Below are 25465 nucleotides of genomic sequence, written 5' to 3' on the forward strand. Positions count from 1 at the left end.
GATAGATTAGGTTATTCTGCAATGACAGCTCCAAAATATCAGCAGTTTAAAACAACAATGTTTTATTTCTTGCTCATGTTACAAATCCGTCACAGATAGGGAGGGAAACTCTGCCCACTCTAGTCACTCAGGTCCCGGGTTCAAAGGAGCAATCACCGTCTCAAATATTATCAGTCACTGTGCCTGAGGGAAAGAGCTCGCAGGGTCTTACAATGGCAATCAAATCTTTCACCTGTAAGCGACACATGTCACAATGTCTTCTGCTCACAATTCAGTGGCCAGAATGGACACATGGCCATACTTAACTTTAAAGAGGGCCATGAAGTGCAATTGTATTATATGCCTAGAAAGCAGAAAGCTGGAAATACTTGAACAGTATTAAGAGCTATGATGCTCTGTGAAAGGTGGGTAACGGGACTCAGTTTAGACAGGTAGAAAGGACAGTGTACACTATATCCCCCTTTACAGTTGAGGAAACTCATGCACTAAGAGGGTTCAGTTACTTGCCCACCCTAACCTGCTGTTAGACAGGGAGCTAGAATTCAAATCTGCGTTTGTCTGACTCTAACGCCTTTACCTGTTGCCTCTCAGGCACTTATTGATGTGAAAAACCTCTGATCCTGCCTCTTCCTCATATACGTGGAGATGAGGCACTAAGTAGTCTCACCTTTACCCATAAATTTCATTTTACTGTCTCTGCCATAGGCAGAAGGTTAAATCACACTTTGCAAACACCCTAGGCTAGTTTAAAAGGGAGAAAAAGGCATTTCTGAAGACTGTGTTATATACTTTGCTTTTACTACGTGGATTTTCCAAGGATCTTCCTCTATCTTCAGTTCTTTGCTTAGAAATCTGACCCCCAAGAAAGGAGCAGCAGAGGACAGCCCTACCCAAGAGCCAACAAGAGGCGCAGCCTGGCTCCAGAGAAGCATGATCAAAGGAGGAGGAGCCTGAGCCTTATTTTCAGTTTGCTGAACCTTTCAAATTCTTCCCCAAGGCTTAGAGTTTGGTAAAAAAAAAAAAAAAAGACAGGTTTATCCTGGGGAGTATATGTTCTCCACTCTATTGAAAATATCATCCAGCAGAACTGGAACCAGATTTTTCCATTTCACTAAAATGAGTGGGTTCCTTTGTGGAGAGGGCCACAACGTCGTTTGATTTCACTTGCAGGCGGTCTAAAATGCAGAGAAATGAGGGGACATCATTTCGCCAGATCTGTCTAACTGTAGAATTCCTATCTGTCAACACTGTGGCTAATGCAGACTTTTGAAAAAGACTAAGATTCCCAGCATGCCACAAGGTTTCTCCAGGAAGACTTCGACTCCCAGCATGCTGTACATTGGAACTCCGAGTCCCAGAGTGCAACACTCCTCCTAGCTTTCAGAGGGCCGTCGAGACTACAGTTCCCAGCATGCAGCAGCCCCGCCCCCAGTGACTGGCGCCACGCTAGACTCTGCTTCGGAGAGAACTTTTCGATTCCAGAGGGCGGGTTCTGGAGTCCCAAGCCACTGTGGGGCACGTGTCTGCAGGGGCGTTCTGGTCCGTTGGGCCTGCCCAGACGAAACTTCGAAAGGAAGGGTTGGGGACTGGGCCGGGCTTCGTTCAGGCGGCGTCTGAGGCAGCCCCACCGGGGTCCTCCTGGGGCCTTCCTCCCTTTGAACTGCGGTGGCGGGCGGGCTCACGGTCTCCTGCACCTCTCAGAGTAGGGGCCGCCATCACCATGGCCACGGCGGCTAGTCGGCCCTGCTTCGGCGGGTCGCGGGACATCTTGTGGCGCGTGAGTGCTGCGTTCACTGTGGCGCGCGCTGGGCTGCCGCTCGGGTCGGAGAGGGTGGGCGGGCGCTGACTGCGCGTGCGCTTTGGGCGTGGGAGGGTCCGGCTCTAGTGTCGCGTGGGGAGTGTGCGGGAGACTGATTACAGGGTCAGGTGGGGCGTCCTGAGTGGAAGCTGGTTCCAGGGTGGGAGGGACGTGTTAGGGGAAGCTGGTTACGGGGCGTGCGCGTGCGGGACGTTCTGAGTGTATGCTTGGTACTGGGGGAGAGACGAGTTCTGGGTGGAAGCTGGTCAGTGGGAGGGGTGGGCTGCCTGGGAATTGGGGTAGGGAATAGGAGACTGGTCTGTGCGGGGATGCTGTACCTAGTAGGTGCAAGATAAGCAACTTGCTGATTGCTTGGGATAAGAAGTGTGGAGGAATGTCCAGAATTGGAAAGGCCTTAGCAGAGGCTGGAGTTGGGGACTAGATAAGCAGGACAGGTATTCTTTGTTAAATTAGAGGAATGGATGCCCTGTGGGACCGAGATGATACTTCCTCGTTGAAAATGCATCAACAGTTCTGCATCCATTTTGTGGAGGACAAAGAGAAATTGGAGAGCTAACCCTCTTAGGATAGTGCTTCTACCCCAACGCACAGCCATCTAATCTGCCCTGTATCCCAAGCCAAAACTTTTGAGTCCTTCACTCTTACCTGTTCTTTACCGCCAAGTTATCAATCACTGATGTCCCGTAGATTGTGTATCAAAAACGTGGCTACAACGTTTTCTTCCCCTTTTCCCTTTTCCCAGTGGCTGCCGTCAGCCACTGACTATCATCTTTGGCCTGGGCAATTGCGGTGGACTGCCGGTCTTCCGTCTGGGTCTTGTCCCTTCTGATCCACCTTCATCATAGCCACCTTACGAACAAACACAAGGGTGTTTTACCTTCCAAAATATAAGTCCAATTGTCACTTTCATGCTTAAAATCCCTCAGTAGTCACTCTTATTGTGTTTACTCATTCAGCAGTAAATCTTGGCTCTTGTATGGTAGGCATTGGTAATTCAGACCTGAATATGATACATTAGTTGCCCAGTAAGAAGTGCATATCTAATCATTGTAAAGTTGCAATATACAAATGGTTCTCGTAAAATGTATACAGCTTTAGATATTGAGGCATCTATCAATTAAACCTAGGGAGACACGTATAAGTTGCTGTGAAATACAGGTGTAAAGCTAAATGAGACAATTCCGCCTCCTCCACCCTGTGATATTTAATGTGGCGCCTGACTTGGGACTAATACAAGCATCAGTTCACTGATACTACAATATTCTGTAGTGGTATGTAAAGTTATTAGTAATAATCATTGGGTTTATATATAGCTGCATGGACTATGATCTGGGTATAAATGTTAGGGATTAACATCCTGTATGAAAAGATAAGATTTGCATAAACTGAAATAGTTTAACTGACTTTATGATTGAATGATTTTGTTTGTTACAGGTTTTGGGATGGAGGATAGTTTCAAGTACTGCCTGGTCAGTGCTGCTTCTGCCCATCTGTACCACAGTATTTATAATCTTCAGCAACATTGACTTATTTCATCCTATACAGTGGCTGTCTGGTAAGTGAAATTCATTTTGGGGAAAACAGATTTACAGGACCTGCTACTCAACATAAAAATTGCATTATGTTTCAAATTTATTTTTAATTGCTGCCTGCATTGACATGACCAAACATTCACTTTGAGGTAATCTTAAGGCATGCCTTTCCTAAGCATAAACCACCTTTTCATTATATAATAATAAGATTAGCAAACCTATCAGAGACTGTATTACCACATGAACAAAAAAATCATTAGAAGGCCATGTAAATTAAAACTTCATTTTTGTTTATTTGTTTCTGGCAGTTTTACCGAGATTATCTTTTTAAGGAAGAGAACTGTTTTATCTATTTAAAAATTGTGGATAGAAAATATATCTCTTTAAAAAAAAGCCTGTCTAAATTTAAGAATATTTCATCTCTATATTGTGGCTAATAAGAAAGAAAGATGAGAAGAGAGAGAAAAGGAGGAAAGAGTTAAAGACTAAGGAACATAGAGTTAAACGCAAAGATTGATGAGGAGCTATCTATTGTGTGCCAGGCATCGTGCTAAATAAGCACCTTAAGTATACATACTACCTCTTATTCTTCCTACAACCCTGTATGATAGAGACGTATTATCTTGACTTATAAATGAGGAAACTGAGACTCAGATTAAAGTCTTCGGACACATACAGTTGGTGACTAACTGTGCTGGGATTTGAATACTGGTCTCTGACTTAAAAGCCCATGTTCTTCCACAATGCCACACTCCAATTAAAAAGAGAGGAATGTTGCCACAATAGGTTTTGAGGTCTAAAATCTTGCCTAAGGCTAAGAAGACGAATACTCTTGAAATTCTTTTTATTTCCTCTCAACAACAAAAACAATACATTTCTTTTGCTTTGGAAAGGGGGAAGTGTGTTGTTAATTTAATTTTTCAGAAGAAAATGCCAATTTTCAAAGAGTTTTAAGCTTGATTGCCGTTGGAGATATTGCTGCTAAAGAATTGAAGTCATGTTGTTTTTGTTGAGATATAGCAGTCATTCCTTAGATGGGTCCCACAGATCAGATGAAATGAAGTCGTAAACCTATGCAGGGATGGCAAGTATTTCTGTAACCACTTTGCCAGAATCTGCTTCACTCATTGATCTTTTGCTCTTGGCTGTCACAATCTCAGAATAGTCAGTATTATAATCTAGAGCCGTTACCAGTTGTTCATAATTGGCATTTAAGATTAAAACTTTTTGCCATTTCATGGTCAAGTATTCTTTAATCCTCCACTCTCATAAATTGGATTTGATTTATGCCATTTTTCCCACCAAATGTTACTTGCTTTTTAATTCAGCTGATTTAGATGATTTATGGATTATACTATTTCCAGAAATGTTGTTTTTTTTTTTTTTAGCTAGAGAGGCTAATTGCATTTGTTAAGAAGAGATCTGAAAAATATTACTTACATTTTAAAAAGAACCTTTGTCGGTATGTTACTAAATGTGGTACTTCTCTGTTTCACATGATGAAATGTGTTTATACATGTCAGTATCTGTTAACATCTGGGTCATCTAAAAGAAATTCTAGCATAATTTTAAAGGACCGAGAACTTGGTCCAAATAACTCACATGGTAGTTTTTGAGTGGATGTCCTATAGGACCTGTCAGCTATATTTGAGTAAATTATTAAAAAAAGAAAACTTTTATAATTGTGGTTCAAAACCTTTTCTGTTGCAGTATACTGAACATGACTACGTGACTGAATAAACTTAACTAATTCCTCTCTTTTGTGTTTCAGATTCTTTCAATGATCTGTATAGTTCCTATGTAATCTTTTACCTCCTGCTGCTGTCAGTGGTAATAGTAATAATAAATGTTTTCAATGTGGAGTTCTATGCAGGTGAGTTTTCAAAAGTTAATCATCTTCAAAAATCTGAATTTTATTAAGGGCAGACTCCATGCATTTTGTATATGGGTGTGTATGACAGAGGCTGTGTATGTGTCAAAGTTTTACAAATGTGTACAGAATCATGTGCTTTGAATGTCTTATTTTAAAACGTGAGTGCTAGTTTCTCGGTTTTAAAAAAAATATTTAGACCTTCTAAGACAAATATTATATGGTTCCACTTCAGAGGTCCCTACAGAATTAAATTCGTAGAGACAGAAAGTAGAGTGCTGGTTGCCAGGGGCTGCGGGAAGGAGGGGATGGGGAGTTGTTTAATGGGTACGAAGTTTAAGTTTTGCAAGATGAAAACCTTCTGGAGATGGATGGTGGTGATGGTTACACAACACTGTGAATATACTTATGCCCCAGAACTATACACTAAAAAATGATTAAAATTATGAACTTTATTTATGTGTATTTTACCACAGTTAAAAAAATTTAGGTCTTTCATGGTTCACAGCTGGTGTAAAAGTTGTGCTTCAGCGGATGTATTCTAATAGGGTAGGAGATTAGGACCAGGTGATTTCTCTTAGGTCTTTCTCCAATATGAAAATCTATAATTCCAAGATTTTCTAAAAAACTTAAAAATACGTGTTTTGTCTTGGGAGAATCACCTGCTAGACTCCAGAGCTCTTTTTTTTTTCTCAGTTTCTCTCTTCATTCTTCTTGCCTTTCAGATTCCTTGAGTCCTTAAGATACAATAAGAAACTTTTTCTGACACTGTTTGTTTTGACTATAACATCTTTCCTATTTTTAGCTCTCCAGTAGTTTCTTGTTAGATACGGTGTACAATTTCACATTCTATGCCGGATGTTATAATACATACTGTTTAACTTTGCTTTGCTAATCCTGCACTACTGGCTGATGGATCTTTTTCTGTTCAAATCGTGTACAGAACTCCTCGGTTCATGGCATGTGTTCTGTCACATTGCACCTTGTGGGCATTTCTGGCAGAGAGGGAGCGGTGATAGCAGCCTGTTCCCCAAGAGCACCGAAGCCCTTTCCCTTCACACTTAATTTTCTGCCTCCCCACAGTGTCTTCACTTTGAGCATAATAAAAGAAGAATGCCTGCATATAATAAGTTAGGGAACTCTATGCTAGCTGTGTCAAAGGTCAATATCCCTCATCTCCCATCTACACTCACCTCCCCAGTTCACTTCCAGAAAACTTTTTTGTATTATCCGAGAGAGAGGTATTAGAAATTCCCACACAAGTGTTTATTTTTGCATTCAGCGTTATCAATAGTTACCTAGTTGGTGGTTAATTTTTCACAGGTGGACTATATGTTACCAATTTTCAAATGCTGAAATAAAGATAACTTGCTGGAGGGCAAGCACTATCTTTTAAAAATTATTATTATTGTTTTTTTATGACAGGAGAGTGCCAGGATAGGCACTATTTGAGCTATCAAGAAATTTTAAAAAGAAATGAAAAATGTTCCTCATACTGTCCTTAGGTTTCATCTCTCTAGATTCTTTGGTTTTTCTTCTTTTTTTTTTTTTACGTGCTGCATCTCTTTGTATTTAATCTTTTTTCCAAGTCATTTTAATTTAGAATTTTTAGCTAGGAATTTTTCTGCACTGCATTTTAAATTGCCTCTGGGTTTTTTCCTGCCCTTTGGAGTATTTGTGCAAGGATGAGAGGGGACAGTTTAGGTCGTCTGGCTTCCTACGCTGTGGATGATAAAGCCACATTAATCTGTTTTGCTTGTAGTTGTGCCTTCCATTCCCTGCTCCAGATTGGCGCTGATCGGGAAGATCGTTCATCCTCAGCAGCTCATGCACTCGTTTATTCACGCTGCTATGGGAATGATGGTGGCTTGGTGTGCGGCAGTGATCACCAAGGGCCGATACAGTTTTCTTGTGGTTCCCTGCACTGGTACTAAGAGGTAATAATAAGTGTGTTTTCTTCTAAGGAATGTTGTGTAGTTACTAAGCCAAAGATGACTTGTATAGTTTAATGGTTCATGGGGACATTGTTCGCTTTCTAGACTTATATATAGAAGGTGCTTTTTACATACATCAAATGCTTTTCATGTTTTATGTTTGTTGAATCCAACAGGTTTTTAAAGCCATTTATTCGATGCATGGTGCTGTACTAGATGCTGTTGGATTTATAAGACTGGTTCACACATAGACTATGAGCTCCTTGAGAACTGAGAACAGTAGGGGAATTAAGCCATGGACACAAATGGATATAATACAGAAGTAGGAACGTAGGAGAAATAGGTTGTTATAGGAAAAAAGTGAGATGTACACATAAAAACTATGGGAGTTCAGAAAGCAGGGAGGATCCACACAGAGCTTCTTGGAGGAGGTGGCATTTTTTTCCTTCTGAATTTGTTTTGCTTGGGGTGTAGAAGATGGGTTGGGATGGGAAATGCCCCACTCGGGAAATGTCCGTTCTAATCTTCCTGGTATAGTTTTTGGAACTTTTTCTTGGCCATGCTGCCCTTACTTGCCAACAGCTTCCTTAGGTTCACTGCTGACTAGCTCCTCGTTGGAAGAGAAATTCCCCTTTTTCTGGGAGACCCTTCTGTTAGCTGCCTCTTCAGGATCCTGACTGATTCCTCTTTGGGGAAAGATTTCTTCCTCTTGGGAAGACTTCCACTGCCAGCTGTTTCTTCAAGATCACTACTGACCAGCTTCTCCTTGGAAAAAGATTTCTTTTTCTTGGGTTTGGAGAAAACTGGGTCTTCCATTCCATTCTCCTGAGGAGCCAACGCGGTAGCATTTAGGTTGCAGATTGAAGGAAGGGTAGTATGGGAAGAATGAAGAAAAAATTTTTAAATATTATAACTCCCCTCTCCAATAGAATGCGTTCATAATTTTGAAATTTATACCGTTCTTGAACACATGGCATTGATAAAAATTGCAAGTTGATATTGTGACTTTAAAAAGTCATTCGAGATTACTAAAGTAATCTTAAGTTCCCTATTCTTCACTGACTTTAAAACCATGTGCGTGAGTACTACGGAATACTTGATTGCCTTTTGTGCCCTAGCTACTACCATATAAGGCAGGGTGTTTTTTCCATAGTGATGATACATTTTGTTTAGTGAAAAGGGTCCCCATGAGGGATTGCTCAGTTATAAGAGACAACACAGAAAGAAGGAAGCCCACAGTTGTGGCGTGTCTGTCAGGTACACGAGTATATAGTTTGTTTGCAGTTTCTCTTAGTCCAGGTGCAGCTTACCAGCTCGTAAGCAGTTACTCACGATCTATCACAAAGGATATTCTTATCCTCGTCATATTTCCAGAGGGCAGAGCTAGGGAGTTAACTGAAGGTCAAATTCTCATGTATCAGAGAAAAGGGTTTTAATTTTTTTGCCCACACTTACCTAAAACAAATCATTTTGTTAGAATTTGGGGCCTTTCTTAAGTGATTAAGTTAAAGCTTTGCCTTCCATAAGTACTAAGTCTAAAATGGTGATGTTTGTCCCTGACTGTTGAATTAATCTCACTTTTCCCCTTCAGCTTAGATAACCCTGCTGCACAAACCTGCTTAAATGAATATCACCTTTTTTTCCTCCTGGCTGGAGCATTTATGGGCTATAGCTATAGCCTCCTGTATTTTATTAACAACATGAACTATCTTCCATTTCCCATCATACAGGTAAGCAATCATTTGAGCATTGCCTTATGTCATAATTTGGCAGAGTTAAAATTGCCTCGGTATATGTGTATATAACTGGCCTCGTCTAATCGATTCAAGATTTGGTCAGCAAAACTTAGGACTGAAATCCTCGAAATGCCGTTTGGAGAGGAGAGATTTGTTTTCGTGAAACTCGCATATGTTTGAGAGCTGTAGCCCCTTTCCCGCTGCCACGCTCAGAATACCGCTTTGCTCCACTCTTTCCCTCCCTGCTGGGTAGTGGCAGTTGCTGTGACCTAGCAGGGTTGGGGCGGATGAGGACCACATTCATGAAAGTACCTCTGTGCAACTGCCAGCTTCTTTTTGAACCTAAGAACTTCACGAGCTTGAGGATGTGCAAGTAAGTATAGAATATGTCAGTTACCGTCAGAGCAAGGCACAATGTGTATAAATAAAACAGCTGCAGCTGCTTTGAGTGGGACAGTTTAAACTCTTTCAGTTAGGTTTTAAACAATCTGCTAACGGGTATGCTGTCTCTGGAACCCAGAACCACCTCCTCTGGCAGGAGAGAGAGAGAGAGATCGCTTGAGATTGCTCAGTGTGGCATCAGGCTGTTCCCACTACTTCCTAACTGCTGTTCACTTCCTTCCCACTCTGTGGCAGGCTGAGAACTGGGCTTTGGAGCAAAAATAGTAGAACCAGCCCCTTCCCACTGGAACCCAATCTGGTGGGGAGGGAGAGCTGTGGAAGCAAAGCATGTGTCACGAGACTGAAATACGAGCGCGGTGGGTTAGGGTTCTCTTGGTTTAGCATGCCTGTTGCTTCCATGAGAACACTGATGAAAATACATATACATCAAGGAGACTATATAGTGCTCACAGAAAAGGAACTGCTCCCTGCAGCCTGTGAGCATCTGAAGGAAAAGTCCTGTGTAGACATTCTTCGTTCACATCTCTTGAAGATGAATTAAAAATAGAGTGTCAGCTTTGCCATTTTGGAGTTACACAAGGAGAAGAACTCAAATCCTGTACAGAAATATCCATGGTAAATTACCTTTGATTCAAACATAAAAGAGTATAGAGAATGAAGAAAAGAAAGTGTTAGAGAAAAATGAGATACTCCCAAATCTATTGCTCCTCTGTGGACCTTAGTTGAAAGTGACCATTGTTGAACATCACAGATAGCGATGAACATAGTGGGAACGTAGAAGCAGTCCAGTAATTGACAGTGCTAATAAATTGTTTACCAAGCAATGTCAAATTTGTAAATTTGACTACTAAAAGTTCTGTAATTCTGTTTGATAAAAGTTTAGATTTATTCTTATATTCTAGAAGTGTATTCTCTCTGATGGTAACACTCAGCCTTGGCTTCAGGTTCAACTTCAGCAAAAAAAATTTGGCCATTCAGCATTTGACCTAAATATATTTTGGAGGCCTCTATTGTAATCATGAGTGTAGAGTGGTGTTTAGTCTGTCCAGTTGGGTGCTGTTCTCCAGACCGGGGATGGTTGGTGCAGGGGTTTCGCTGGGTGGGTGCTATTCTCTGCATATCTACTGAAATGTCTACCTTCTTCCCTAGCCTGTCTGTACCCTTGTGAATAATGGTTAAAGCGAGAGCTGCAGTAGGAATAGTACAGAAAATATGTGTATGCATTTTTATTGTGGAGGTTAAAGGAAGAAGGTGGTAATACCCAGGGGCTGCACAAAATAGTACAATTCCACATCTTGCACTTTGAAAATATTTGAATAAGCCAATATACTTGAAGTCGTATGCTTAGTGACCAGGTATTCATATGGGCTGCTTTTTGTAAGATACCGTAGGAATCTATAGACGTGGTATGAAGATAGAACTTCCACCTTCAGCTTCTGAAATTTCTTAAAGAAGGATCAACCCTAATATAACAAGCACAAAAGAATACATATATTTAATTATATACGTATTTATTCTTACATATATCTGTGTATCCACATCTATATCTATATAGTCTTATACGTGTAAGAATATAATAAGCCTAAGAGAAGACCAGAATTTGGGAAGTTTTTATCTTTTGTTCATTAGGTTTCTTTAGATTCTTTCCAATACTTAACACACGTTTTTCCCATCAGCATTTTTTGGGCAGAAGAGGGGCAAACAACCCTTGTTTCACAAGAAGTATAGTTTCTTCAGGAAAAAAGTTTCATATTTTTCTTATTTGATTCCTTTGTCTTAGAGTGATAGAATTGGAAGGTACCCACTGAAGAACTATTTAGCTGGTTCAAGCCTCTTACCTCACAGATAATTAGATAGAGAGGAGCCATGACTTCTTCAGTGTTGTACAGGAAGAGGAAAGCACTAGAACTCCAATCTCTTGATTCCTAGGTTAGTGTCATCTTCACAGCCTCCTATTTTTCTGCAAATAGCATTAAAAAAAATTACGTAAAGGTAGTACACATTATTGTTAAGATTTTAGGCTCTGAAGCCAGCCTATCTCAATTGAAATCTCAGATTTTCCTTTCGCTAGTTGGTAACAATTGTTAAGTTACTTCTCTGTGCCTCCTTGATTTTCTCATCTGTAAATTGGGGATAATAATAGAACCTCCTTCATAGGGTTCTTGTGAGGTTTAAATCGATAAATGTATGTAAAGTGCTTGGAATAGTGCTTGGTACATGGTAAGTGCCCAAAGAATGTTAGCTGCTATTGTTTTTGATATGATTTTTATATTTCCTTTATCTCCATAGTCCTTAGTGTAAGTATAGATTGATATTACTAATTTTCTCATTTCTGATCTCATCTCAATGAATGTTATATAATATAAATATTAAATATTTTAACATCAGAAACGGTTAATATTTAGCTTCTAGAATAAACTTTGTCGTTTTTATGCGATGATTATGTTTTATATATGGACTGTTGTAATTATGTGCTTGCTTTAGAATGAAGTAGAACCTCTGTTTCGCTGTGTTATTTAATTGTTTTTCTTTTTTCCACAGCAATACAAGTTCTTGCGCTTTAGGAGATCTCTGCTCTTATTAGTTAAACACAGTTGTATGGAATCACTGTTCCTGATTAGAAATTTCTGCATTGTGTATTATTTTCTTGGTAAGAATTTCTGCTTTTTGATAGTGTTTTTGTTAGTGTTTTTGTCATAGCTCAGAAAATGTCAGTTTCAAAGTCATTCTTGATTGTTTTTGTATGTTTTCTACAATTGTAGGTGTGTGATTAGCCTAACTGACTTACTGTTTAGATTGTCGAAGAGTATTTAGTTAAGGGAAGATATTGTTAAAGAAAATGAGATACATACATGCAGTGGAATATTATCCAACCTTAAAAAAGAAGGAGCTCTTGTCACCTATTGCAACATGGATGACCCCTGAAGACATTATACTAAGTGAAGTAAGCCAGTCACAAAAAGACAATACTATATGATTCCATTTATGTGAGTTGTCTAGAGTAGTGAGACTCCTGGAAACTGAAAGTGGAATGGTGGCTGCCAGGGCCTGAGAGGAGGGAGAAAAAGGGAATTACTCAATGGGCATAGAATTTCAGTTTTGGAAGATGAAAAAGCTCTGGAGATCTATTGTACAACAAGGTACACATAGTGTATGCCCACTTAATAAGGGTTAAGACGGTAAATTTTTGGTGTTTTTTACCACAATAAAAAAATACTTTTTAAAAAGAAAATATTATATGTCATTTGGTCATTACTCTAGAAATAGTATATTCCTTTTTATAAGTTTGTAACTTGGTACAAATAGAAATATTCTGTTGCTAAGGGAACCATGTAGAATTTATTAACATGAATGTAAGTACAAAAATATAGCTTCTTTAATATAATGAACAGTACAAGTTGAATAGAAAACATTAATCTCTGTAGCAACACATAATAATTTAAAATCCAACACTCTAAAATACTGTTTTTAGACTAACTTTTTCTGATCCAACTTTTTTCTGTAAATATAATTTTACAAAACTGTTCTTACCGTTTTAGGTCATTTTGTTGTCTACTTTTTTCAGTTGTAGTTTATATAACCCATATTTTTCAAAATAGCTTTCAAAATTGTCAATCTAATGTTAACATTTTATTATATCGTATTAACCTACTACAGTCAGCCTGGCTGTTCCTGCCTCCCGACAGACCTCATTTTACTGCGCTTCACTTCATTGAGCTTCACTGATGTTGCGATTTTTACAAATTAAAGGCAAGACCTTCCACCAGCAAAAAGGTCACTACTCTTTATTGTGGTACTCGCTTCATTGTGTAACTCTGGAACTGAACCACAATATCTTCGAGGCCTGTGGTTGTACATTAGTCTGACGAAGCAGTCATCACATTTCCATGGTCAGCTATTTCTTCTATAACTCCATTTATGCTTCATTCAAATTTCATTTCCAATGTTACCACTTTTCATTTTTTGTAGCACTTTGGTCTTTAATAGCTGAAAAAGTTTCCTCTTTCAGTTACTAATTTTTTTAAAATGTGGATTTATTATGGGATATGAGGAGGCAACGCATGCTTTGTTGTCTGCTAGAACTGAATAACTGATGTGAGTGACCAATCACCAAAAGGCTTTTTTCCTTTCTTTTTTGTATTAATTTATTTTCCAATTACAGTTGACATACAATATTGTATTAGTTTAGGTGTATAACATAGTGATTAGACATTTATATATCTTTTGAAGGAATCACTCTAATGAGTCTAGTACCCAGCTGACACCATACAGTTATTACAATGTTATTGACTATACTCCTTACGCTATACTTTATATCTTCATGAGTATTTTTATATCTGGCAATCCCTTTCACCTTTTTCACCTTTCCCAACTCCCATCTGGCAACCGTAAATTTGTTCTCTATATCTATGAGTTTGTTTTTGTTTTGTTTGTTCATTTATTTTGTTTTTTAGAGTTCACATGTAAGCGAAATCTTATGGTATTTGTCATTTTCTGTTTCACTTAGTTCACTTAGTATAATACACTCTAGGTCCATCCATGTTGTCACAAATGGCAAGATTTCATTTTTTATGGCTGAGTAATATTCCATTGTATATATGTACCACATCTTGATTCATCTATTGATGGACACTTAGGTTGCTTTCATATCTTGGCTATTGTCAGTAATTCTGCAATGAATATAGGGGTGCATATATCTTTTTGAATTAATGTTTTGGATTTCTTTGGGTAAATATCTAGAAGTGGAATATGCTGGGACATATGGTAGTTCTATTTTTAATTTTTTGTGGAAGTTTCACAGTAGCTGCACCAGTTTACAATCCCACCAACACTGCACGAAGGTTCCTTTTTCTCCACATCTTTGTCAACATTTATTATTTGCCAATTTATTGATGATAGCCATTCTGACAGGTGTGAAGTGATATCTCATTGTGGTTTTAATTTGCAAATCCTTGATGATTAGTGATGTTGAGTACCTTTTCATGTCTATTAACCATGTGTCATGTTTGGAGAAATGTCTAGTCAGGTATTCTGCCCATTTTTTAATAGGATTGTTTGTTTCTTTGATGTTAAATTGTATGAGTTCCTTATATATTTTGGATATTAACCCCTTATCAGATGTATCATTGGCGAACATGTTCTCCCTCTCAGGTTGTCTTTTCGGTTTATTAATGGTTTCCTTTGCTGTGCAAAAATTTTTTAGTCTCTTATAGTCCCATTGATTTTTTCTTTTGTTTTCCTTGCCCGAGGACACATATCCAAAAAAAATATTACTGAGGGCAATGTCAAAGAATTTACTGCTTATGTTTTCCTCCTAGGAGTTTAATGGTTTCAGGTCTTACATTTAAATCTTTTATCTTTTTTTTTTCTTTTCAATATTGGTTAATTAATTTTTCGCTTTTAGGCATTTTAATTTTTCAATTACAGTTGACATTCAATATTATATTAGTTTCAGGTTCACAGCATAGTGATTAGACATTTATACAACTTACAAAGTGATCTCCCCCATTAAGTCTAGTACCCACCTGGCTCCATACATCGTAGCTATATTATTGACTGTGTTCAGTTTACTGTGCTTTACATCCCGGTGACTATCTCTTTAATCCATTTTGAGTTTATTTTTGTAAATGGTGTGAGAAAGTGGTCTAGTTTCATTTTTTTGGATGCATCTGTCCAGTTTTACCAACACCATTTATTGAAGAGACTCTCTTTACCCTATTATATATTCTTGCCTTCTTTGTCATAGATTAATTGACCATATAGGTGTGGGTTTATTTCTGGGCTCCCTATTCTGTTCCATTGACCTATGTATCTGTTTTTATGCCAGTTCCATGCTGTTTTGATTACGATAGCCTTGTAATGTAGTTTGATACCAGGTAGTGTGATATCTCCAACTTGGTCTTCTTTCTCAAGATTACTTTGGCTATTTGGAGTCTTTTGTGGTTCTATATACATTTTAGGATTATTTGTACTAGTTCTGTGAAAAATGTCATTGGAATTTTGATAAGGATTGCACCGAATTTGTAGATTGCTTTGAGTAGTATGGGCATTTTAACGATGTTAATTCTTCCTTATTCATGAGCATGGTATCTGCTTCTAGTTATTTGTATCTTTAGTTTCTTTCCTCTGCATCTTATAGTTTTCTGACTACAGGTCTTTTACCTCCTTGGTTAAATTTATTCCTATGTATTTTATTCTTTTTGATGCAATTGTAAATGGGATTGTTTTCTTAATTTCTTTCTGATAGTTCGTTATTTATGTATAAAAATGCAACTGATTTCTGAATATTAATTTTGTATTCTGATACTTTACTGAGTTCATTCATTAGTTCTAATAGTGCTTTGGTAGAGTCTGTGGGATTCTCTCTATATAGTATCATGTTGTCTGCAAATAGTGGCAGTTTTACTTTTCTTTCCAATTTGGATGCCTTTTACTTCTGTTTCTTGTCTGATTGCTCTGACTAGGACTTCCAATGCTACGTTGAATAAAAGTGGTGAAAGTGAACATCCTTGTCTTATTCCTGATTACCATTATTATTATTATTTTAAGATTTTATTGGGGAAGGAGAACAGGACTTTATTGGGAACAATGTGTATTTCCAGGACTTTATTTATTGGGGAACATGTGTTTTTCCCAGGCCCCATCAGCTCCAAGTGAAGTTGTTGTCCTTTTGATCTGCACCCTTGTGGAGGGCGCAGCTCAGCTCCAAGTCCAGTTGCCATTGTTCAGTCTTAGTTGCAGGGGGCGCAGCCCACCATCCCTTGCGGGAGTTGACCGGCAGCCTTGTGGTTGAGAGCACACACTCCAACCACCTGAGCCATCCGGGAGATCAGTGGCAGCTCAGCTGCAGCTCATTGTCTTCATTCTAGTTGCGGAGTGTGCAGCTCGCTGGCCCATGTGGGAATAGAACTGGCAACCCTGTTGCCCAGAGCTCATGCTCTAACCTACTGAGCCACCCGTCCACTCTTCCTTCCTGATCTTAAAAAGCTTTTAGCTTTCCTCTCTTGCATATGATGTTAGCTATGGGTTTGTCATATATGGCCTTTATTATGTCGAGGTACGTCCTTTCTATCCCCAGTTTGCTGACAGTTTTTATTATAAATGGATATTAGATTTTGTCAAATGCTTTTTCTGCATCTACTGATACGGTCATATTATTTTACTCTTTGATTTTGTTTATGTGGTGTATCACGTTCATTGATTTAGGGATATTGAACCAGCCTTGCATCCTGGGAATAAATCCCCCTTGATAATGGTGTATGATCTTTTTAATGTATTGCTAAATTCAGTTTGCTAATATTTTAGTGAGGATTTTTGCATCTATGTTGATCAGGGATATTGGCCTATACTTTTCCTTTTTTGTAGTGTCTTTGTCTGGTTTTGGTATCAGTGTAATGGTGGTCTTGTAAAATGAGTTTGGGAGGCTTCCCTCTTCATTTTTTTGGAATAGCTTGCAAAAGAGAGGTATTAATTCTTCTTTGAATATGTGGTTAAAATTCACCTGTGAAGACATGTGACTTGTGTGTGTTGGGAGTTTTTTGATTACTGATTTGATTTTGTTAGTAGTTATCTATCTGCTTAGATTTTCTGTTTCTTCCTGATTCAGTCTTGGAAGATTGTATGTTTCTAGGAAGTTATCTATTTCTTCCAGCATATAACTGTTTATATGTATTCTCTTGTAATCCTTCAAACACCAATCTACTTTGAAAAACGATATGTGATTAGTCACAGATTATTGTGGTCATCTGTTATCTATATCCTGATTTGTGTACTGAAAAGCTAGAAGTACTATATTCAATTGCTTACAGTTAATATGCTATGGTAACTGAAATTTGAGTTGTGTTATTGGTGACTGGTGTTGGTAACTAAACCATGATAACTGAAATCTGTATTAATACATATCAGGACTGCAAACCAAGTGCTGCCCATACTTAGAAATTACTCTCTTTACTTGCCGATTCCTAATCCTAGCATGTTGACTGAGGTCTTGGTGTCTACTTGGCGATCTCATCAACCTCGTATTCTAAAGCATGACTAAAGTTTGCTTTATTAGTTTTTTATGTTCGTTGTGTCATATTTTTCCTCCCTCAGGTCATATTCCTAAAGCTTGGATTAGCACAGCTATGGACCTTCAGATAGATGAGTAAGTGCTCTATGAAAAGTCTAACTTTAACTCTTAGATGTTTTCATCCCTTTCAGTGTTTGCTTCTTTTCCAAATGTTTTGTTTGGGTTAGCCTTTAAGATTTTTAAAGATTGTATTCATTTTTGAACACACATAGTTCACATAGTTTAAAATTCCAGCAGTGTATTAAAGAGTATATGGTGAAAAAGACTCCTTTTGCCTGTATCTCCAGTCACCCAGTTACTCTCCCCAGAAGTAAGCAATGATAATTCATTTTTTGTTAGATAACAGCTTTTATATTATATAAAAGTGGACTTTTTCAATTGCATGGACATGGCCTCCTGTTTTTCTCCTCAGTGATTCTATGCTATGTTGTGCTAGACAACCACAGTGCTTTAGCATTCTTATTTTGCCTGTGAGGAAACCAAAATTGAGCAGGGTCATGTGACCAGTTGCAGATCATAAGTTGCAACCAAGTGGCAGCACTGGGTTGTATTCTAGTTATCGCCATGTACTTTGCACATAGATAAAGCTTTAATCTTTATTTGGCAAATAAATGTAAATTTCTTTATTAGTTTTGTTCTTTTAATTGTGAGACTTTTTGAGTTGGACTTCACTAATGTCAGGTTTTGGGAGTGGGAATATTGGCCTATATGGATGTTTCTGAGATATGGTTTCCACACTGTAGACTTCAATTTCTGTTTTAAAAGTTCCTTAGTAAAATTTAGTTTTGTCTTCTGCTTAATTGCTAGATATGAAACCAAATGCATGGGTCATTTATTTTGTTAGCCCAGATTTTAAACTGGATCAAATAGAAAGAGAAAAAAATGATATTAGATAGAAATCTAATGTAATACTTTTTCCCCCTTTCACTGAAAAATTATTTTGTTTGTATGGCAGCATGACTGATATTCTGTCTTTAATTTATGCCAGGTTTTAAGTAAATATTTATTTAAAAGGTGAAAACTCCATTTATTTCCCCCCCTACCCCTTTCCCCCTACTCCACAAGTGAATGTCGGGTCCTATGCTGGGCACTCTTAACATAAGATGTTTTAAATCTCATAACAGCCCTAAGAGGTAGAACAAAGAGATCATGTCTCCATTACATAGATGAGGAAACTGAGAGTGGGATAGGTCAAGAGATTTATGTAACCATAACGCTTATAAGTGGCAGAGTCAGAAGTTCAAACCTGCTTTTACAATTGCTCCTTGTGTGATGGTAGGGTTATAATGACTTTACTAATTGACCTATTCAAGGTTTTGGTAAGATAGCATTTGTTTTATTTAGCATTCTAACAGAGTTTCTTAAATTTTTTTTACAAGTAATGATTGTTATTTTTAGGTAGAACTATATGCTTTTAACTATTATGAAACTGTTTATGGAGTATACAGATAGAGCTGAAATCTGGTCCAAGAGAGGTGCCATTCATGTTGAATGATATTTAAGTATTAAACTACAAAGCAACAATAATAAAATTTTACCCAACCTCTAGGAGTTGGCTTGTAGGCTTGGCTCATTCTTCCTCCATAGTAAATGGCAGTGAAGATTTGGAACACAAGAAACTGAGTGCCAGTTTAGGCTACTCTTCCCTTTAGGCTCCCTTATACACTTTGTTAGAAGACATTAGGAAAGGAATTCTATAGGGTACAAAATGAGAGGAGTCTATCACCATAATTATTTACAAAGAGGATTTATTTGTTTCTCAGCGTTGAGCCCCAAGTCTGTTAGATGGTTAGATTGTATTTCCCCCATAGAATTAAATAGTAATTTCTGCTTTCATAGGCAATTTCATAGTCCTCTTGACACTGTGAGTGGCCTCTTGAATCTCTCATTACTCTACCATGTCTGGTTATGTGGTGTCTTTCTCCTGACGACTTGGTACATCTCATGGATGCTCTTTAAAATCTATGCCACAGAGGTTAGTATTGAATTTTTTATAATAGTTCTTGTGTTTTAGAGTGCACAGATTTATTTTTAGTAGAGCACTGATTAGCATGCTATTACACCCAAAGCCATTTTGGTAAATTGGGTTTTGGTCTCTTCTGAGACTTCATTAGAGATGTATCACTTCTATCATTTTTTAAATGAATGAGAATTGCATTGTCTTTGTTATCCAAGTGTTTGTCTTGGACAGTGAGTATTTCTATTTTACCATCTCTGTAGGTTTGTGTCATTGAGTGGCTTCAGAGAATCTATGTTTTTAAAATTTGTCTCTATTATTGGAAGCCAGAGATGTAATAAAATTGGGAGAGTAACATTTTTGAAAATAGTGTGTTTTGATATATATATAGCTTTAATACCTATTTTTGCAAAGAACTCTAAAGATGTTAATGTTGGTTGTATTGTCTTTTTTATAATAAATTTCAGTTAGTACTTACTGAATGTAATAAAGTCACGATCCATTGTCCTTTCATTTGATTATATTTGATAGGCTCATCTGTTCCCTATTCAACCACCCTTTGCGGAAGAGTCAGATGAATGCCTCCCGAAAGTTTTAAACAGCAATCCTCCCCTCATCATAAAGGTACCAGAATTGTGCATTTTGTGTCTTTCCACAGTCATCTCTAGTTCATCTTAAGGGAGGATTTAATATTTAGCATAGTTGGGTATTTAGATACTATTTTTCGAGGGCCTAGAATATTCTAGTACTGGTATTATAAAAATCATGTACATGCTACATTGAATGCTGTTTACTTTTTCAGTTTTCTTTCCAAGAGACTAAATTGCAGTACATATTGCAAAATGTATGTATACAAGTTTAACTAATTCTATATGCAGAAGAGATATAAAAATATTTCCTAGCGTGAAATATGATGATATCCAGCAATATGCATTGGCTTTTAGTAAACTCCTCATGGTAGCAAAACAAAGCACTTTTTTTTCTTTTTTTTCTTTTTTAATCACTGGATCAAGATATATTTGTACTCATGTAGTTTGTTGGCTGTTAAGATCAAAGGTAGTGCTTGATATTAATAGTATGTAGACACTCAGTAAACTCTCTTAAAATATGAATAATAATGATCCTAAAACAAATTTTCGTAGAGTTTAAAGAAGTTGCAATAAATTTAAAAATCAAACTAAGAATAAATTGTTTTTATTTAAATTTTGAAATTTTGAAGTAGATCTATAATATATGTGATCTTGTTAAGAGGTCATAGTACTTAAAAAGAATCGAAATAGTTTGAAACCACAGTTTTGATTACACTCTGGAAAAGTTATAAATTAATAAGAAAATGAACCACTGAGACTCTGATTACCTTTTTAAATGTCAATTTTGACTAATAGATAAATAAAAATATCAGTTATTCATTTGGTTATTTAACAAATCTGTATTTACTGGGCAGGTGTCAGTCACTGCTACGAGTTATTTAGGGTATAACAGTGAATAAGGTGTAGCATAGCCTAACGGCAGATGCACAAAATAATGAAAATTTGCTATGGTAAGTGCAGTGGGAACCACTTATTATGCTTGGGACCAATATAAGAAAGGTTCACAGAAAGGATGATATCTTGAATGATGAGTAAAGAGGTTTGCCAGGGAACAAAATGAAGATTTTCAGTAAAGTACAACACATTGTGTCTACTAGGCATTGCCTTTGAATGTGGAAGCAAGCAAGGCTTGGTTCCTGTCTTACAGTTTGGTGGGTGGAACCAAATGAGACAAGTAAAAGGAAATTATAATAAATTAGGTTAGTGCCACAGTTGAGAATTGTGAGTGTACTCGTATGTTAGTGTGGGGGAGGCCAGGGTAAATTCTAGGAGGAAGGAAAGTTTCGCAGTACACAGGTGGGACGGAACGGGGTTCTATAGTTCCTTCCTTGTAGCTGGAGCCTACAGTGGGTGGGGCCTATAGAGGGTGCAGGCAGGAAAGATCTAGAAGTCTAAAAAGGAAGGTTAAAAATTATTCATGCGAAATCTCAACTAATTTCCCCTTAGATGTATAGTGCTGAGCCCAATTCATAAATAAGATTTTATATAAAGATAAAAAAATTAAATAAATTTTTTTCCCCTTTTAGTATTTGGCCTTGCAGGACCTGATGTTGCTTTCTCAATATTCTCCTTCACGAAGACAAGAAGTTTTTAGCCTTAGCCAACCAGGTATTGCTAAAAGTGATAGACCTGATTAAGCATGTGCGTGCAGAAAGTGTTCTACTTAAAGGTTTTGGTGAGATAGGTATATGTAATAAAATATCACACATAAGTGAGTCCATTAAACGAAGCCTTGATTTAAATCTGATAAAAATAAGTGTTTGTGTTGTTGTGGTTATAAGTTATGTCATCAGGAAAGGTATTTTTAATTTTTTATATTATTTCCTTCAGCCCCCCCTGATTCCCTTAACCTGAAGAAGTTTGAGGTACATTGACAGTTTTAGAGCAGGAAAGCACAGTGTAAGAATCCTAAAAGTTTTAACACTATAAGGGTCTTAAAAAATCAGGTGGTATGACCTCTCTATGGGGGACCTAAGTCTCAGAGAGATTAAATGGCTTAAATAAAGTTAATGCTACAGTTGGAATAAGACATCCTGTCGTTTAACTCTGAGTGCTGAGCTCCCTCCTCCTGCCATGCTACTTGGCCTCCCTTAAAATGAAAAAAGTAGATGGTAACCTAAGGGTGCTCTTGGCGACTCTGAAACACTCCTCCACTTTTACTTGCCAGGCCCTTCAAGACTAATTGTGCCAGTGCTCTGCTTTATTCCTAGAGGGAAAGCATTCCAGCCCCAGCCACCAGTGGGGAGCAGAGAACCTGAATAGCTTTTCATCTTCTCTCTAATCAACACATAATGAAGCACAGTAGATCTTTACACAACTCTAGGATAAAAGTCTTAGAAAATCAAAAAGTTAATGAGAAGTAAGGGAATAAGAGTGTGGATCACGGTAGTTAAAAAAAAATCAGCAGAGATATAAACTCTCCAAGTATGAAGAATGACGATTACCAAACGATATGTAACTCCTACAGACACAATAGCAAATAGTGACTGTTACACAAATGAAAATGTAAGGAGCACAGTGGGTTAGACACAGCAGTTTAGAGGTCACCAGGCTGTGGGTCGCATCTCATTAGTCATGTTTGTTGTCTTAGTCTTCAGTCTGTTCAGTACTCCAGCGATAATAAAGTAACCTTGGGCTTTTTTATCAAGCCATGCTCTAGTGTTTGGCTTTATTTTAGGGATTAGTTTCAGAAGGTTTTTTAATGGTAAAATAGCAACTTCTTACTTGTAGACTTTGGGAAAATTATTTCACCCAAATATTTATTGAACTCCTGCTGCGTGTTAGATGTGATGAGTATAAATAGTAGCTTAACCGAGAAAAGTGAGCCCTGATGCAAAGTGTAATGTAGCATCTCTTATTGATTTTTTCTCCCCACTTTGAGAGAAGCCTATATGATTATCAACATTTTGAAAGCTGGTGTTTGGACTTCCTAGGTGGACATCCCCACAATTGGACAGCCATTTCAAGGGAGTGTTTGAATCTTTTAAATGATATGACTCAAAAACTAGTTCTCTACCAAGAAGCTGCTGCTACGAATGGGAGAGTAATGTCATCATCATACCCAGTGGAACCTAAGAAATTGAATTTTCCAGGTAACTCCTTGCACAGCTAAGAGAGGGGAGAGCATTTGCATTTTATTTCCTAAGAAAGATGACAGTAGTTAATCTAAGGATATGTGTATTAATGTGAGGTGTATATTTTTCAGGAAAATCCAATATATGGGGTATTGCACTGAAAGAAAAAGACTTGGGTATTATTGTAGATAGAAAAAAATTAAGTCCATTGTAGTGGTGGTTGTAAAATGGCTAACAAAATGTTGGTCATCAAACAAGCTTCAGCTTACTCTAAATACAAAACCAGGTGAATCTTTACAGGTGATACTAGATGCTGTTCTTATTGCAGTATCCCAGAGACAAAAAGTTGCTGGACAGAGAAGAGCAACTGAAATGAATGAGTAATTTGGGGATGGGAGTGTCACGTTCAATGTCATAAGATAGCTTAGTATAATGTTAGTACCTCTTCAGTTTGAAGGAAGCAAGTTGACAGGAAGAAGTACAGGTGGAGGAACTTACTGTATTTCACCAGGTCCCTTAAGTAGAACATGCCTAGGAATGTAAGACTGGTGAAGCACTTCATGTTCAGATGTCTTTTGGAGCCAGGCATTTAATGAAAATGAGCGAAACTGGCCAGGTGAGAGCACAGGCTTCATCTGAAGGGGGAAGCTATGGATTAGCTTTAGACTGTGGTTTTCATGTGGGAATTTGGACCCAGTATCTGAACTCGTGGTCTTTTTTGTTTTTTGTTTTGTTTCGTTTTTATGAGAAGCCTGAAATCTTTCACATTTTAAATGTTGGCAACTAATCTTGATATTTGAAAAATCCCTGTATGGGCCAAAGCAAACACATCTGTGTTTTTGACTTCATTACTCTGGAGTGACCATATACCAAAAATAAATAGATTACAATGAAATAAGTTCATGAATGTCAGATTTTATAAGATTCTAGAGTGTTTCCAATGTTATCAACTTTCAGATCAGCATTTGTTTATTGAACAAACAGTTGTTGAATGCCTACCACATACCAAGCAATGTGCTAGAATCCAGAGAATCAAAGATGACAAACAGCCTTGGAACTGATGGTTTAGGGGGAGGCACGCAAATAATGACAAGACAATGTAGCTGCTAAAAGTAAATCTGTCAAAAAGGAGCCTGAATGGATCAGATGATGTTTAATAATGAAAGGAGGCCTTGTATGTTATAAAAAGGGGCTTAGATTTTTATCCCAGAGTTATGGAACCATTAGAGAGTTTTGAATAGGCTAGTTACATCAAATTAGCATATTACAAAGATCATTGTAATCTTGGGTTAGAGGGATCATGGATCTGACCAAATGGGTTTTTCATTATTTTAAATTGTTGTCATAGCCTATCGTGCCGACAAAATTTGCCTCTAATTGTGAGGAATTATTGCAACACTTAAAAACCCCAGTCTTAATTTTTAAATTGATTACTCAAAGATTTCTAATTGCCATTAACTCTTCCAACGTCATGTAATGAAAATATGGTACTTTAAATGTTTAATGTCTTATGGTGGTTTTATTTAAAAGAATACTAGTGTAATTTATTTGTCTTTGTGCCTTGTACTGGAGTGGCAGGAAAAATGTTCCTTTGTACAACAGAGTCTAACTAAATTGGTAGAGTTATAATTTGTGAAAAAGCTGTTTACACATCAGATTTGTAGGGTCAGATGTGTAGATATCCTGGGCAAATTAGTCTTTGGTGTGACTTCTGTTAACTTGAAAGAACTCTGGGAACATGGGATAAGGTTGGCACTCTCTAGCTGTACAGTTTCACAGTATGAATTTGATTGTGTTTAGCCAAATAATAGTTACAGTGGGGGATGCGATAAAACTGGAAAGATGCAATAATTGAAGTTGTTGCCATATGAAAGTAAAATGTAAATTGATGAGTTTATTCAAAACAGCTTAGAGAAACTGACCTTGAAGATGAGGATATTCATGGAGGGAAAAGACAAGAGAGGCTGTACCAGTCTGACAGAAAAAGATGTTTAAAGCGCCTTGAGTGGTCATTGAGCTGCAGTAATAAACGCTGGCTCTTGAGAATGTAAACCTAAATGGAAACAACCTACTGAGCCCTGGGTGAATGCATTAACCAAAAGATTGAGATGTATAAAGTTTGAGAACACCCCATGCTGACCTGTTTGGATCAGGTTGCTCCTTCAGCGCGGGATCTGTTCTTTTGCAGAAGAAACTACTTTTCAGACCCCAAAATCTAGCCAGATGCCTCAGTCATCAGTGCCACCATTAGTTAAGACATCACTGTTTTCCTCAAAATTATCTACACCTGATGTTGCAAGTCCCTTTGGAACCCCATTTGGCTCGAGTGTAATGAATCGGATGGCTGGAATTTTTGATGTGAACACCTGCTATGGGTCACCTCAAAGTCCTCAGCTAATAAGAAGAGGGCCAAGATTATGGACTTCTGCTTCTGGTGAGGACGACTTATTTTCTAAAATTTGAAATGTTGTAGTTGCAGAGAA

The 25465-nt window shown here is 37.7% G+C and overlaps 1 protein-coding gene across 2 annotated transcripts in view; it reads left to right on the plus strand.

The window, feature by feature from the left end:
- Positions 1-1460: 1460 nt before the first annotated feature.
- The window catches only part of NDC1 (NDC1 transmembrane nucleoporin), a 44203-nt gene continuing 20198 nt past the window's right edge, over positions 1461-25465 (plus strand). The window contains exons 1-12 of one of the 2 annotated variants that reach the window (XM_081055696.1): positions 1461-1777; positions 3254-3374; positions 5123-5224; positions 6984-7158; positions 8747-8885; positions 11835-11943; positions 17385-17436; positions 19201-19336; positions 19850-19942; positions 21435-21516; positions 22842-23000; positions 25171-25416. In XM_081055696.1, coding sequence (XP_080911822.1) covers positions 1721-1777; positions 3254-3374; positions 5123-5224; positions 6984-7158; positions 8747-8885; positions 11835-11943; positions 17385-17436; positions 19201-19336; positions 19850-19942; positions 21435-21516; positions 22842-23000; positions 25171-25416 — 1471 coding nt within the window. In that variant the 5' untranslated portion in view covers positions 1461-1720. The remainder of the gene's footprint in view (positions 1778-3253; positions 3375-5122; positions 5225-6983; positions 7159-8746; positions 8886-11834; positions 11944-17384; positions 17437-19200; positions 19337-19849; positions 19943-21434; positions 21517-22841; positions 23001-25170; positions 25417-25465) is intronic. The other variant, XM_081055695.1, reaches the window with a different exon arrangement.

The sequence above is a fragment of the Rhinolophus hipposideros genome (assembly GCF_964194185.1).
Source record: "Rhinolophus hipposideros genome assembly, chromosome: 8".
Classification (NCBI taxonomy): Eukaryota; Metazoa; Chordata; class Mammalia; order Chiroptera; family Rhinolophidae; genus Rhinolophus; species Rhinolophus hipposideros.